General features: G+C 33.6%; 1 protein-coding gene across 3 annotated transcripts in view; it reads left to right on the top strand.

Annotated features, from left to right (window-relative positions):
- The window catches only part of SNX16 (sorting nexin 16), a 36,375-nt gene extending 19,311 nt beyond the window's left edge, over positions 1 to 17,064 (top strand). For all 3 annotated transcript variants that reach the window (XM_019926299.3, XM_004319601.4, XM_019926298.3), the window contains 4 exons: positions 9,409 to 9,478; positions 13,428 to 13,564; positions 14,088 to 14,207; positions 15,007 to 17,064. In XM_019926299.3, the coding sequence (XP_019781858.1) occupies positions 9,409 to 9,478; positions 13,428 to 13,564; positions 14,088 to 14,207; positions 15,007 to 15,103 (424 nt within the window). In that variant the 3' untranslated portion in view covers positions 15,104 to 17,064. The remainder of the gene's footprint in view (positions 1 to 9,408; positions 9,479 to 13,427; positions 13,565 to 14,087; positions 14,208 to 15,006) is intronic.
- Positions 17,065 to 17,422: the final 358 nt, after the last annotated feature.

Raw genomic sequence — 17,422 nt, 5'->3', positions numbered from 1 at the left:
AATCCCAGCTGAGAAAGGCTGCTTTGTACTTTACTTATACAACATCTCAGTTTGTAACTATTTCTGTGATTATTTGATTGTGTTCTCCTACCAGGCTGTAAGGTGCATGCATAGTAGTAGGTCATGTGGCTGGTTTACCCACCATTCAGTGTGCAGTGCTTAGCACAATGCAACACAGAGTCCATGCTCGATAAGTACTTGTTGAATGAATGGCAGAGCTGTTGATATTTGCTGTTGTACTATTTATAAGAAAAAGAGACTGAAACAAATATGACAAAACTTAGCAACTGTGTGTTCCAGCCTAGATGGTGGGAAGGTGGATGCTCCCTACTTTTCTATAATTTTTTACATTTCTCCAAAGAAAAAAAAAAAAGGTTAGTGTTAATTCAGATACACAAAGCAGGAATAGAAACCAACAATATCTAAAATCATAGAGAAAGCCGTTGAAGAAAATATATTTTATACCATACCATAAAAGAAGACTTTTACAGCTAAGAAGTCAAAACATCATATCCCCTTTCTCTTATTCCTTATTCAGTAAACCTTTATGTCTCTGTATTGCAAATATGGTAAATTAAAATCAAATTTATTCTATAAATGACTATACTCTTTCTATTCAATGAAATATTAAATAGTATGAACCACGTTGATGAACTCATCTTGTGATTTCTTGATTTTTTTAAACATTAAAAGTGTATCTTAGTTGAGATGTATCTTTTTTTTTTAATTATTGTTAATAGATCTGTATCTGTATGGTAAACATTCAAGATCCTGTTTCTAAAACTGCAGTCCTTAGAACAGTGATAATCACGTTCAATTTATAGATAGGTGTTTCAGGGACAGAAAGATTCCTTGGTCAAGTAAGTTGGAGAAAGGTTTCATTTGACATTCCTAGAATATTAAAGGTTCTAAAAAGTGTTGCATGAAAACCTATTGTGCCTCACATTTACTTGCTTACTTATTTTTGTCATATATCTCAGACATTTAAGGAATACAAGTAAGGTAACTTAAAGAGAACTCTAAATAAGGTTTGTATACCTTGTTTGTTCTAGGGTACTATATTATTTGCGAGTGATGAGTAGCATTTTTTATTTCACAGTTTAAGCAGTTTCTTAATAAATTACTGTTTAAAACATGACTTGGCAGAGGGAAAAGTTATTAATCTGTATCCTAAGCATTTGCCCTTTGTCATACTAAGAAGGGTAAAAAGGAAGCTGAGGATATACTTACTGGACTTAATTCATTTGAAGAAATTAAGCTTCTGTTTGAACAAAATAATGGAGTTTATGAAGTCCTACTTGGCATGATACAGATTGTAAAAGTAAAAGGAATTCAGAGAAGGGGAAGATCAGTCCTGTTTGCAGTGAATCAAGCAATACTGAAGTAGGGAGTGGGGTTTGAGAACCTTGAACAATAGATTAAGATTATGGGTGGGAGGACAAATAATTAGAAAATATCCAGAAAGTCTGAGGTTGTCAAACAGCCACTTATGAATTCTTATAAGGGAGGAAAGGATAAAGACAAAATCCCAATACTTCTTTATAAAAACATGAAACTACATATTTAAGAATCACTACTTAAAATATCAGTGAGTTTACCTTACCTATTGGTATACCTGTTAGCATCCTGTCACAGTTGGAACGGCAGCATAGAAAATTACTATCTTTATATGGCCAAGTAATTATCTGATATTAATTCTTTCTACAGTTCTTTCACTTTCTGTTTTGATTCCTTAGCAGCTCATGACACAGTTATTTGTTAACCTTCATGTGGGCTAAGAGCTTGCCAGTACACAACTGGCAGCTCTTAATATTACAACTTCTCTAACTATAACAAAACAGAAGTGAAATAAGAACTGAAGGGATGTTAAGAATTGTTGGTTTAAATGTTTTAAGAGAATGTTATTTTCAGATGCATTTGGAGAATACAAAGTAAGAAAACAGATAAAAATGTTAATATTTTTATGATAAAGGATTTATTATTGGTTTTTGTTTGTTTGATAAATGTTTATTTAGGTCTTACTATATGTAAGGTATTACAGCTACACAAAGGTACGTTAGATGCTAATCCTTTATTCAAGAAAACTGAATAGGAAGAAGACACACCCAAAAGAACTATAATGGATAGAGCTTGATGTCTTTCAGAAGAGGAAGAGAGGGAACTTTTGACTGGGAGAATTAGAGGAGGCTTCCTAGAGGGTGATATTTGAGCTGGGTTTTAAAGACTGAGTGCTATTTGAACCGACAAAGAGAAAGTAAGGAAGGACTTTCCAAATGAGAGGGAATATTATGTGAAAATGCAGAAGCAAGCAGGCCAAGTCCTATACCCGAAACAGCATGTAACTCAGCTTGTCAAGGTGAAGCATGTGCAAAGATGGATAGAGGGGGATGTTCTCATATTGCATAATCTGTTATAGTTAAAATTTAGCTATTTATTGTTTTATTCTGGTTTGTGTTACTTTGAAATAATTACATCATTTAATCAGCACACCAAATACCTTACTATTCTCTGTTTTCAGAATTACTACACATATATCCTGATTTACCACATTTTTCTTCTTAATTCTTTAAAATACAAGGGTTAAAATTACATATTTTTCCTTATATTAGCATTCATCTATAAGGAGTTCCATGCCAAAATTCAGTGTTCTAAATTCTACATCTGTTAAAAGAAAAAAAGTGCAGATAGATCTGGATTAACAGCAGTTCATGGTTTAAAAAATATATATTGTAATATATAGTATCCATACATTTACATGAGGAAACAATTGAAAGAAATGAGAATTTACCCCTTGAAAAAAAAGTACTTGGAAGGACATGATAACCATCTTCACGTCTTTGAAAGATTGTGATGGGGAAAAGAATCAAATGATATTTAGCTTTAAAGCGGTGCTTCTCCAGCTATAGTGTGCGTCTCGTTCAAATGCACGTCCTGAATTAGCAAGGTCTGGAGTGGAGATTCTGCATTTCTAACAGGTTTCTAGGTGATGCTGATGCTGCCGGCCTAGGGACCTCATTTTGAATAGCAAGACTAACGTGTAGAACTAGGAATAAGTGAACAGTTAGAGGAAGCCCCCATCAGCTCAGAGAAAAAAGAGCTACATGTCATTTCAAGCTGTCTGGTATAAAAATGTTCTGCCTTTTGAGAAAGTGAGTTTACCTTAAGCATCAATATTTGAAGAGACTAGGCTAGATAACTATCAGTGGTATTAAAGAAGGAATTATTTACGTGGGATATATTGGATTAGATGACTTCTTATGTCTCTTCTAGTTGTAAAATTCAATAAATCTATAATTTTTGAACAAAAATATGTAAAGAAGCTATTTTTTATACATTTTCACATCTCACAGGAAATTTTATTAATGTGTAAGTTGTTTTTATATGTGAAGATACTGTCAAGAGAGGTTGGGTTAGTATTTTTATAAAAGAATTCAGTTACATATGCAATAGTTTATATAATGACAGCTCATGAGAATGAACACATTATTGCTAAGGTTGGTTGCATGATTTTTACTACAAAATATTAGTTTGGTGGACCTTCAGTTATGGACAGCTTTTTTAATGTAATAAAGCAAATATTTTGTATTCAGATACACGTAAACTCTTTTTTTTTTTTTTTTTTGCGGTACGCGGTCCTCTCACTGTTGTGGCCTCTCCCTTTGCGGAGCACAGGCTCCGGACGCGCAGGCTTAGCAGCCATGGCTCACGGGCCCAGCCGCTCCATGGCATGTGGGACCTTCCCGGACTGGGGCACGAACCCGTGTCCCCTGCATCGGCAGGCGGACTCTCAACCACTGCGCCACCAGGGAAGCCCCACGTAAACTCTTAACTAATTAAATTAGGTCTTAAAGACCTTATGCAAAATTCAGTTTTCTGGGCTTAGTAGTGAAATAATTTTAGGCAATTACTTAACTGATTTTTTTAAACGTATGCATTTATTTTTTATATATTAATTTATTTTATTTATTTACTTTTGGCTTCGTTGCTGCGTGCGGGCTTTCTCTAGCTGCGGTGAGCAGAGGCTACTCTTCGTTGCGGTGCACGGGCTTCTCATTGCTGTGGCTTGTCTTGTTGTGGAGCACGGGCTCTAAGTGCCCCGACTTCAGTAGTTGTGACTTGCAGGTCTAGAGCGCAGGCTCAGTAGTTGTGGTGCATGGGCTTGGTTGCTCCGTGGCATGTGGGATCTTCCCGGACCAGGTCTCGAACCCGTGTCCCCTGCATTGGCAGGTGGATTCTTAACCACTGCGCCACCAGGGAAGCCCTACTTAACTGATTTTAATTAGTGTTTCCAATTAGAAAATGAAGTAATTGGACTAAATGTTCTCTAAAAATCCACTTTCAGCTCTAAGTTTCTCATATGCTATTCCTTTCATTGTGCTTCTTTATAAATCTTGAAGGAGTACCATCAGAAACAGCCAGATTCTAACCTTCTTTTAACTCTTAAGACTTTTGGTCTTACATGTTGCTGTCCTAAGCTTAGTCCCTCGTCAAAGTAGGCATATCTATTAAAAACTAAATTCCATCTCAAATTTGGGAGTGTGCTGTATTATTTATCTACAACAGTGGATAGAAATTTATTCTGACGCTCTTAATAGTTTCATTAATTTTTTAAGAGCAATTAGCATAGCTCTTACAAATAAATTCATTATTTTTTGAATACTTATTCTATGCTATGCTAATTTATTCAGATTCTGTACAGCCCTGGAACTTGTCATCTACTTTTTGTTGAAGCAGACTGCTTGGTAAACAGAAAATACTAATAATACAGTGTAGTAAGTCCTATGAAAGGGATCTCTTCAAGGTAGTGTAGTAATGCATATAAGAGTCCTGAACCGAGTAGAGTGTAGGGGAGGGGGATTTAGTCAGAGAAGATTCTATGAGGAGATAATAGATGAGCTAAGTCATGAATGTGAAGTCTGAGTCAGCCAGCTGAAGGTGGGAAGGATGGGCCAGGGTGATAGCAGCAAGCATGAAACAACATGATAGGCATGAGGAAGTACTATTGCTGAAGTGTCAAATAAGAAAGGCAGTAAAAGCTTGAATGTACACAGGTGCTTTATGCCAACGCCAAGACCTTGGCTTTGTTCCCTCTTGTTAGAGGAGGCATAGATGGGTTTCAAGCTGAGTTGGACATAAAACGTTTGCTTTTGAAGTATTTTTGTATTAGAAGAAATAAAACTGAATGTAGGGACACAAGTGGACTGAAAGTAACTAGGTGAGAGATAACCAAAATATAACAGCCTTGCCTGCATATCCAGCACAGGAGGGTAAATGTGAGCCCTTCAGCTTCACACCCAGCAGCCCATCTCCCTCACCATGACCCTCACTGTCACCAACCTTGATCCCTGAGTCCCTATCCTCGGGGTTGTATTTAATGTCATATTTTTGTTATTTTCTTTTTACTGGTAGAGAATACTGAAGAGAAATAGTAACTGAAATTTCTATCTGAAATCCCTCAATTAATATTTTCATGCAGTGACTTTTTGTGCTTAATTTGGTTTTGACAGAAGAACTATCTAGTATTTTTAGTACTTTTTTTACTTAGTTCTTTATAGACCTTTTAATGAATTGTAAGCATTAGTTTTAGCTTTTTTTAATATAAATTTTGAGATAAAGAGCTCATTTAGCTATTAAATTACTGGTCTTTTTAAAAAAATTGTGGAATGTAAACAAATACATACCCATGAAAGAAAAAAAGGAAGGTATATTATGAAGTAAAAGGTGAAGATTCACTGGATGAAATAGTTTTTTAAGAAGTTTGAAAATTACAGTAAAACTCTTCTAAAGGAGACTTTTTCAAGAGACTCAAAGGAAGAGTTTAAGATATAAGGCAAATTTGCTCTGATGAAAACAATGCTGAAGGGTACCATCTCTGGTTTCCTTATATTCAGGCAAGTTAAGTCAACTGATCACAATTTTAAAATAGAGATTTCCCAACCACACTAAGAAGTTACTCTACGTGATAAACAGAAAGATAGTCTTTCCATACCTTTCAATTCCAGATTGTTGGATTTTCTCTTAGATAGGTTTCTCTCCTAATTCTGATGTTTTTCTTACCTTCATTATCATGGTCAAATGGAAACAAAAGTATTAAAGATCAAATACAGAAGAGAGATTGGGGGTTGTATTGAACCTATCAGTGAACAAGTAAATAAATAATATTTTTTTAAATTGACTTCTATTTAATCCATAGACCATTTAATAATATAGACTTTTTGGTACTTATACTTTATTTGAATTTACTTGATTTGTTTATAAATTATACATTGATAATATATAAGAAATCACTGAGCAGAGCCGTGGCACACATAGGCAGTCAAATATTTATCAAATCTAAATAAAGTTCTCTAGTCAGTGATTCGCAAGAAGGGGTAATGGCTTCCTTTTCTACAGGGGGAGAAAAGGTACCTGAATTTTTGAGAAAGAAATTCTTTTCTCAAACACTACCATCTGCCAGACATTCTTGTGTGTCCCTTTCCTTGGATGGGAAAAGAGTTTAAGAGTATTAACTTTCTTCCTCCATCAACTGAGTCCTATTGAATCAGAAGAAATGTATTGAACCCCTGAAAAAAGTGTTTTGTCAATCACAGTTGTAGTGCCAGTTTTAAATTTCACTCTTATGCTACAGATTAAACAAAATAGGGCATGGAATATAACCTTGGAACTGTAGTGAAAAAAAATTTAGAGAATCCATTGGATTTCATTTGCGTAGAACTCTAGTGAGCCATAAATCATAAAGATTTTTAGGGAAGGAGAATGAAATGGAATAACTACTCTAAAAAAAATTTCCTGCAACTAGGTACATTGTCAACATCACTGTGGATCTTGGGCTGAATTTCTGCTTTAAACCAAAGGTATAAAAAGAAATACATATATCCCTTTACCCCCTTTTTCTTTCCTAGCAGCAGCATTCCAATAATTAGAGTAATGGTGAACATAAAAATGTTACTAAAGAATGAGGAAATCTGAGTATAAACTTATAAGAAATAATGTCACACATTAAGTTGTCATACACTGAAAGTATTAAAAAGACTCTTCCATAAACTTCTTAGCACTTTCCTTTTCAGCCTTAAAGGCTGTTCTCTCAGCGTTTCATCCAAACTTTTTTTTTTTTTTTTTTGCCGTACGCGGGCGTCTCACTGCTGTGGCCTCTCCCGTTGCGGAGCACAGGCTCCGGATGCGCAGGCTCAGCGGCCATGGCTCACGGGCCTAGCCGCTCCACGGCATGTGGGATCTTCCCAGACCGGGGCAGGAACCCGTGTCCCCTGCATCGGCAGGCAGACTCTCAACCACTGCGCCACCAGGGAAGCCCCCATCCAAACTTTTGGCCTGTCAATCCCAAGATCAGTTTATTTCTTGTGCCTCATTCTAATAGTTTTCCGATATACATAGTGGGTGGATAGAAAGTATAATACCTAAACCAAAAGAACGTGTGGTGGTCCTGTCCTTCTCTATACTGTTAGACCAACTGCAGTATTCTAGAGACTTTGATTAACGAAAGATACAGAGAAATTGAATGTGGTCAGAAAGAAGTGGTCAGCAAGGGGAAAGAATCCAAATGAACCAAAACATAAGAGAAAAGAGTTTAAAGGTAGAAAAAGGCACATATTTATACTCAGAAGACAGATTTAAGGTCTAGCTCTACCACTTGCACTAATGACCTTGGGTGGGTCATTTTACCTCTCTGAACTTTATTATCACTTGTTCAATGGAGGTATAATGCCTATCCTCACCTCACATGATTGTTGTGGAAATTGAGTAAAGTAGGGTATGTGAAAACCCTGTGTGTGTAATGTACTTTGAAAATGTTAGAAATGGTAACCATGTGAGGTGATAGATATGTTAAGTAGTTTGATTGTACTTCATATTTCATAATGTATGTATATATCGAGTCAAGTTATATAACTTAAATATATATAATTTTTAATTGTCAATTATATTTCAGTAAAACTGGAAAAAATGTTGGCTCCATGAATGCAGAAGACCATATAGGCTTTAAGTACTCACTAAATTTTGTTACATGAAAAAAGAAAAGGAAATGTTAGTGTGTTAGTATTGCTTGCTAGAGGTATAAGGTTAGAGTAAACATAATATTCTTGACATATTTTTAGGGTTATCATGTGAAAGAAGACTTAGACTTACCTGGAAGGGCCCCAGAAAGCCAAACTAAGACTCATGAATAGAAGCTTCAGGGAGAAAAATCCAGCTCAGTGAAGAAATAATTTTCTAGTTTTCTGTGTTATTCAAACTTAGGATGGTTTATTTTGATGGTTTATTTTAAGAGACAGTTGTGGTCCCTATTTCTGGAGGTGTTTAGACATATTCTTGGCTGAACATATAAAAGGGATAATATAAGCAGCATACTATGGATAGTTCAACTAGATCACATTTACGATCCCTTCCATCTCTGTTATTTCATGATTATGAATACTCAAGTTTTATCTCAGTTTCCCTGAGTGTATGGTTTTTTATTATCTATATTATCAAGATTTTATAATCCAGAAACTTGCTCCTCTTTTTTCTATTTTTGGGATCTTCTGGATTACTTTCTTAACACCACTTCTCTATTTCATTTTTTCCTTTGGAATGATTTTACTAAAGATCCCATTTATCTCTTTATCACCACCCCCTTCATCATCATCCTTTAAGTCTCCACATTTTTGTTTTAACATACATATAGAGCTGTCCCTCAATCCAAGATTACTTTTTAGAAAGAGGAGTATTTTGTAACAAGGAAGTTCAGGTTTCTACCTTCTTAACCTGTTTCTGGTAATTGAAAAGTATGAGTATAACAATATCATATTATTTCATTATTTTGAACTTTATGGTAATTCAGAAATGGGAGGATCAGAATTCTTTCTCTTGAATTCTCTAGGGAAAACATTTAAGTGAATTAATATAATAAACATGATTGTAAGAAAAATCTTTAACTTGCTTCATAGTAAATACTTTAGTTACTTTAGAATCATCTCCTGAAGAAGAAACAAATGAAGTATGAATTAGAACTTGTATTTCTTCATAAAAAGATAATGACGTTTTTAGACTAGTTCAAATTAATATTTCTTTGAAAATAATACTGTCTTTTCACCATTTACGTTGGTTTCCTGTACCATTTCTGATTTATGTTTTATGTCGTGTAGTTTTTATGTAACATAAATTCACAATCTTTTTATGTTCATAAGATCATAGAAATAACCTAAAATCTTAGTATCTTCTATAGATTTTATATTTGTATTTTGTTACTTGTGTGAAAATGCATACGCCATCTTGCTTATTTTCATTTATCAGCAGAACCAACTTGCTTAAAACACTATAGCTAGCTTCAGAGTAACTTTTGCTTTCTGCTATCTTGCTCTCTTTTGTAAACTTATTTGTATCCCAGCTAATTTTTTTTTTTTCCTTTGAAAGCCTTGCAGTGAGAGAATTTCTTTGTCTGGATGATCCACCAGGTCCATTTGATAGCCTAGAAGAAAGCAGGGTAAGTGCTGTATTATATATCACATGAAAAGAGGAACAAATAATACCGTACAATAACTACATTGTTTCTTGAATGGAACAGCAAACAGCAAAGTTATAATTTCGGACTATGGTAGTTTTGCACAGAAAGCTTTTAATGTTTGAGTCAAAGCTTTCTTTCATTGAAATACATGAACATAATTCAGTGAAAAAATAAAAATTCGTACATGTCCTATAGTCTACGAAGCCCTAAAATTAAATTCTACATTTATTCTCTTTATTTATACCGTTTCAGAAAAAAGAACATTACTTGTAAATTTATTTTACATTTAAAAGTAACATTTGCATGCTGAGTTTTCTTCCATCTAAGTATCAAAGTAAAGAACCTACAGTTAAAATCAAATTAAAAAACTAATCTTCAGAAGTAGAAGTTATTGTCTTGTTATCAATTCAGCTCAAGCTTAAGGCTACTCAAATTACACTACTTGACGTGTTAAAGTAGCCTACTTCTTGAAGCAATTGGCTAGATTCACAGACAGATTTGGTAATAATAGATTAGCTAGGATTTATGCAAGTTTTTCTTCCAAATGTTTAATAGTGTTTAAATGGAACAGATTTAATTGGTAGATTTGTAATGTTTTCAGTTAAACTGAGTCAGTTCTTTGTGTTAGAGGAATGCCATAGCTTTTTTTTAAACAGCTTTATTGAAGTAAAACTTTCATCCATAAAATTTGCTATTTGCTATTCCATTGTATATGTACAATTTAATAACTTTTTAGGAAATTTGTAGAGTTGTGTCTCCATTACCATAATCCAGTTTTAGAAAATTCCATCACCTCAAAAAAAATTCTACAAGCCATTTTGCAGCCATTCCACACTCCCAGCCCCAGACAACTACTGATCTGCTCTCAGTCTCTGCAAATGTGTCTTTTCTGGATATTTCATATAAATAGAATCATACTGTGTGTGTGTATATATAATGTGCATATAAGTGTATATGTGTGCCTATATATATATAATCTCATATATACAATACGCATAATATTGTATATGCATAATATATACAATATGCAATAGTATACAGTATATATAATCTTTTCATCTAGTTTTGTTCACTTAGCATAATGTTTTTGAGCATCATCCATGTTATAGTCTCTCTCAGTATTTCATTACTTTTATTATTGAATGGTTTTCTGTTGCGCACATATACCACATTTTGTTTATCCAGTCAACAGCTGAGGGATATTTGGATTGTTTCCAGTTTTGTGTTATTATGAATAATGCTGCTATGAACAATTTCAGAGAAGGTTTTTTGTGGACATATGTTTTCATCTCTCTTGGGTTGATCCCTAAGAGTAGAATGTTTAGTTATATGGTAAATTATGTTTAACTTTTTTAAGAGACTTACAAAGAGTTTTCCCAAGTGGCTATGCCATTTTACATTCCCACAAGTAGTGTATGAGAGTTCTAGTTTCTCCATGTCCTCACAAACATTTGATATTATCTGTCTGTTGGATTATGGCCATTCTTGTAGGTGTGATATGGTATTTCATTATAGTTTTAATTTGTATATCCGTAATGATTTTTATGTTAATCGCTTTTTCATGTGCTTTTTTGCCATTTGTATGTTTTCTTTGATGAATTGTCTGTTTGAGCCTTTGGCTTATTTTTTTAGTTGGGTTGTTTGTCTTATTGATTTGTAAGAATTCATTATTTTGAATACAGGTCCTTTATCAAATATATGATTTGCAAATATTTTCTCATTGTATGTGTCTTTTTACCTTCTTAATGGTATCTTTTGAAGTGCTAATGTTTTTAATTATAATGAAGGTCATTTTATCATATCCTTTATGGCTTATGCTTTTGGTATTGTATCATAAGAACTCTTTGCCTAACACAGGGCCACCAGGATTTTCTCCTACTTTTTTTTCTAGAAGTTTTATAGTTTTAACTCTTACATCCATACTGAGCTAATTTTGTATAAGGTGTGAAGTGAGGACCTTAAGTTTCTATAGATACTAAAATGTGTCAGTACCCTGTGTTGAATTGTATTGGCACCTTTATCAAAAGTCAGATGAACATGAAAGGAAGGGTTTGCTTCTGCACTCTTCTCTTTCAGTGATCACATTACCTAGCCTTATACTGCACAGTAGAAATGAGTATAGAGAGTAGATGAGTATAGCGAGATGTTGATGAGGCAGTGGGGGAGGAGGAGAAGGGGAAGGTGGAAAAGACTGGGTTACCTGGGGCATAGAAAGTAGCGAAATGCAGTGATCTAAGATGTTTGCCTGGTGGCTTTGATGATGAGGTGGTAGTGCAGATGTACCGTTGGGAGTGCATTTTGACTTACCATTGGTACATACAATTGAAGGGGACCAGTAGGCATATGAATGATATCTATGTACTCAGGAAAGGTCTGGGCTGGAGATGAACAGAAAAAAAAATTGGAAGTCGATAGCAAATAGTATAGGTTATAGTTGAAGTGATAACAGTAATTGCCCAAGGATGAAATATAGAGCAAGAGAATATATAATCAAGGACAAAACTCTGATGAATGCCCACATGCAAAGAACAAGTAGGAATCTAAGAAGTAACTGTAAAATTAGGGGAACCAGGAAGTTTCACAGAGCACAATAAAAGAGGATTCCATTAATTTTTTTTTTTTTTACTTTTTAAGTCAGTAGTGACATGCTATGAAGTTGAGAAAAACAGTACTTTGGATTTGACAGAAGTCATTCTTAGCATTTGCCTGGGTATAATTAGTAGAGAAAAGCGAGTAAAACTCCTAATGATTTTAGCCATGAATGAGGAAGCTAAATTTGGATGATAAAAACTTTTTTCCTGGAAATCTTTTTTATTTTGAAAAGAACAAGATGAGTTAGTAGCTAGAGAGACTCCTATCAAGGGACCGGTGGATATGACTTTGTTTTTATGTGGAGAGATTTTTAGGTTTGCTGAATCAACTTCAGTCAACTTGATTAAATAAATCTAAGGGCCAAAAGAGAGGGAAAGGTTGAAAATTTAAGAGAGAGTGTATGGGATAGGGCAGGCTTCCAAAGGAGATTGGGCTTAACTTGAAGAGACACATATTCTTGAGGACAAGAACGGAATGCAAATGTAGTTAGGATTCTGGGAGAGTAACTTTTTTTTTTTCTGGTATAGGAATAAAGATCATCTGCTGGGCTTGGGCTCACCAGTAGTAACATATTGTAGGGGATTTGCCAGGGGTGAAGGTTTAACGTAGTCACAAAGGAGACAGGGAATGATAGATAATGATAGATAACTAGGAACAATTAAAAGCAACACTGAAAGCCTCATCAAGGTAAGTGACCCAGATTTTTTTCATGACATCATTCTTCATGGCAGTATGATTTTGTTTTAATCTATTTCAATAGTGTTTAGCTTCCTGGGTATAAAGGATAGAATGTCTTTGAGTGAATATAGTAAAAGGAGAAGCAAGGGAAAATAATATTGAAAGCACTATGAAGGAAATCGTTATTATAGGATGTGTCTTCTGAGCTAATACAAATGGAATCAATAGCCACAGTTTTCTTTTTTTAATTTTTTTTCTTTAAAGTATAATCATCTAGGACTGGGCAAAAACAGGCTAAGGAGAATAGAAGCTAAAACAGTGATTATTAGTAATTTTTTTTCCCAGTTATACACTAGAGAGATATCACATATTCATTTCAGGCACCCTAGCTTACTACTTAATAATTCTCAAGAAAAGGGACTTGTATTTATTTATAAGTTCCCCAGTACTTATTTATAAGTTCCCCAGTAGGTACTAAGGTAGCAGAGACCTAAAAAGATGAGGGTGGAGAACAAATCATCTGGTTTGTATACACATTATTTTGGTTACCTATGTTCTTTGACTCTTCAGTTATGCCCTTGAGAAAGGTAATGCATAAGTAATTAATGTTATTCTCTTTCTGCATGTGTTTTTTATTTGCTGTTTGTTTGTTTTTAAGGCTTTCTGTGAAACTTTAGAAGAGACAAACTACCGTTTTCAAAAAGAACTACTTGAAAAACAAAAAGAGTTGGAATCACTGAAGAAACTGCTCTGTGAGAAGCAACTTCTTATAGACACTCTAGAAAACAGAATCAGGTATGTTGTGATGCTTGCATTGTCAGTCTAATTCAGCTCGATACTCTGGGCTAAATGCCCTTTGTATGTTACAATTTAGGAAATTTCTGACTCCAAAAGTCTTAGACTCATGGTGTACATCCTTGTAGATTGGGAAAATTGTCTGTTGTTTGCTTATTTATTTAGAAGCCTGAAAATTTGAAGGACGGGAAATATCAGGAAAATAAAGCTCTAGTTGTTCACCAAGACAAACATTATTTTAACCTATTTAAATAGTATCTTTGTTTCTAGGCATTTATGCCAGCTTTTCACATGTGAAAGTTCTAGTTTGCCTTCTTGTCAGCATATATCGAATTGATGTTAAAATCATTTTAAATTAATCATAAGTACTGATTTCACTGTTGACACCCAGAGTCAACAGTTTATTAGGTATATGACTACACTTAGAACAGCTGAAGGCTACTAAAGCTACATGCATTCAGAACAATAAATATATACCTATTTTATTCATAGAAAATAACTTGTTGCTATACTTTACCTTTAGGAACTTATGTTTGGAACCTGAAGAATCACTGATCGTGTCAGGAACAGAAGGTGGACAGATCCTAAAGGTGGAGTCCTCTGCACTTGAGGTTGATCAAGATGTCTTAGATGAAGAATCTAGGTATATAATGTTTGGTTTATTATAGCCTAATCATCTGAATAATTGGAGAGAAACAGTCATAATACTCTGTAGAGCATGTTTTTATGAACTCAGTGTTATTATATCATGAATCTGATGAGCAAACAGAGGAAGACTATAGATATTCTAGGCTGTCCCTAAAAATGAATCTTTGTCATCCAGCCTATAAATTTCATTACTTATTTTGAAGATACGTCTGAATTAACTGGGCTGTGACTCAGTTAATTCATTAATTTTGTAGTCTTGACAGATTACTTTAATCTCTTTCAATGTCAGTCTTTTCCATGCAAAAAGTGGGACACTGTAATAGCAACCACCCTGTCTACCTAATAGGAATGATGGAAAGATGGTATATTTGAACACACAAAGAATTTTTATTACATATAAATCCAAGGTCACCATTAATACATTAGTGATAGTGGTTAAGCTATAATTATGAGAACAAATTTTCTGTTGGTTAAAGGTCATTACAAACTAGATTTTTATTGAAAAGTGGTAGTTCAGAGAGCTGAGAGAGTTAAAAATATAAACTAGATTTTTATTGAAAAGTGGTAGTTCAGAGAGCTGAAAGAGTTAAAAATATATCTCCAAAGGTGTTATCTGGCAATGACAACTTTAAAATATTAAATTTCTGATTGAATATTTAAGTGTTCCTTTTCATTAAATATTTTTCCATTAAATATTTAAATATTCTTTACATGACTTAAAAAATGTTTACGGTAATAGTGAAGTGAAATAGCATGCATCCAGTCTCTTCATTGTGTTTCTCTTTTTTTTTCAGAGCTGATAATAAGCAATGCTCAAGTTTTAGTGAACCTGAAAATTCCACATCAGACATAGAAGTAGCAGAAGTGGCATATAATGCGGAAGACGACTAATGCATCTCAAGTGGTTCCTTCCATTTTTACGTTCCTGCAAATTTAGAATAGAGTGGCAGATATTTAAAAAGAAAAAAAGAGACTGAAGCATTTACAGAAAACAGCAAGATTGCACATGTATAAAGTTTACATAAAGAAAAATTTAAGTTATTGGTATAGGAAATATATTCACTGTTGCTTTACATTGTCTTTTAGCCAAACTTTGTATTTAACACACTAAAAAAAATCTGGAGTTCTGTCATCAAGGCCCACATCCTTAAATACTGTGCATAAATTATTTTGTTGTTTTGCCAATATATTGCTCCAGACTAACGTGGGTATGCACACTTTGTGTGTGTGTGTGTGTGTGTGTGTGTGTGTGTGTGTGTGTGTATGTGTGTTTAAATCACCAGTTACATTAGTTAAGTGGACATAAATTGCATGTTGCTGTCTGTTATATACTTCTTGTGTCTCAGACATGATATATTTTCATTAATGGTTTAAATAAGTGGTAGAGATGAATTGAGTTTTAAATGTTGACATGTTTATCATCTCTAAATAAAAGTTGCTTATTTGGAATGTTACTATTTAAAAGAAGAAAACTTTCTAGTACCAAAGGAAAACTCTTTGAAAGAGCTGTAATAACATAGCTAAAGTGATAAAATAGCCTTGATTTTAAAAGCAAATTCGCTAATATCAAAATACTATAATAAATGTTGTACCAGTGTATTATATGTTATACTTGTATATTTTCCACATAATCTTTATCTTAAATCTCTACCTATAGAATCAGTGGGTTTGCCTTTGTCAGAACACTACCTCTTTTTGCTAATCAAGGCATACTCTTTAAAAAATATAGATTGTAAGCAAATAGGCAGTTATACAAAAAAATAAAAGAGAAAAAGCCATATATCCTACAAAGTTCCTATGTCAGCTCCTGGCATTGCATTTTTATTTCTGTATATGTGAATATGTTGCTATAATGTATTGATGCTGATTTTCTTCTTAATATATTTAGCCAAGTGATGCACTTTATGACAATTAAACTCTTTTGTGCCAAGTTTAATTGGTGAATTTCTTTAGTAAGTGGAGTTAGGAAAAAGAATTATGTAGTGCCTTCACTATTTCACTCTTTACAGAAGTCTCCTAGAGTCTTTGAGTCCGCGTTATGAAAACAATGTTTATCTCAGCTTTGCATATAGTTGTTGAAAGTGCCTTGTTTCATTTTTATAGTATGAAGTTATTTATTTTATATTTCTATTGTTTTGCATATTGCTGTTAATAAGCACTGTAATCATGCTGGCATTTTGAAATCCCAGTTGGTATATTGAACTGCGTATGCTTTCTAAAAACTGAAGGAAACTTATTGGGGAAAGAATAACAGTCTCCGTGTTTTTCTTTCACTAGCTAAAAGCTTATCAGTATCTTGATGTACATATTAAGATGTGGTTGTTTAAAATTCTACGGACGTAGATTAATAGATACAGTGGCTGTTGTCAACCTTTGATCTAAAAAGGAGACTGCTTTTTACCAAAGTACCAAAATTTTTTAAAGTCTTCATCAAAATGGACAGGTATGCTCTATCTCAATATTTTCCACAAACTATATTTGAAATGTGTGTGCTGTCCAGGGAGACCGAAAGAGTATAATAAAATGGTCTACTTGTTCATTTCAAAATATTATTCTAGGCTTTAAAAGGTTTAAAAAGAACAATCATTTAAATTAATATCATTTTTAGTCTAATAAAACAAGATGATAAATTCCAGATATTATAGTGCTACATACATGTCTGTCTTAAAGTGAACCATACACTTTCAAAATCTGGCCTTTCAGAAGACTGTATTTAAAACTTTGAATGGGTGAAGAAAAACTCTTGTTAATTAGGAAAACCACTGTTGTTTATATTTAGAATTTACTTTTATAATGCATCTTATTCCCAGTATTATACTCATTTAATAAATTATTTTTTCAGTACAACAGTAGCTGTGTTGTTCAGATCTTGAATACTATTTTTCTCCTCCAGTTTCTATGTTCTTCCTATCCCTTACGATTATTGTAAATTTAATTACAGTTAACTGCTGCATTTCACAGATGTGGAATGAGTCTGTGATTTTCGTTTTAAGTTTACACTTTATATTACTGATCATTTTAAGTCTTTGTAAATAGGTGCAGTGCACTTCAAATGTAACCAGTATTGATTAAAAATTTGAACGTAACTGAAACAATTTTGTAGATAATCTTTTAACCTTTTGAAAATTAAGTCCATGTATAAGAAGTACAACCATAAAATTCAGCATTTTAGAATGTGTTCTATCTACTATACTTAGATTAGCCATTTAA

This window comes from Tursiops truncatus, chromosome 17 (genome assembly GCF_011762595.2).
Source record: "Tursiops truncatus isolate mTurTru1 chromosome 17, mTurTru1.mat.Y, whole genome shotgun sequence".
Lineage (NCBI taxonomy): Eukaryota > Metazoa > Chordata > Mammalia > Artiodactyla > Delphinidae > Tursiops > Tursiops truncatus.
This window is presented reverse-complemented; position numbering and strand designations above follow the sequence as displayed.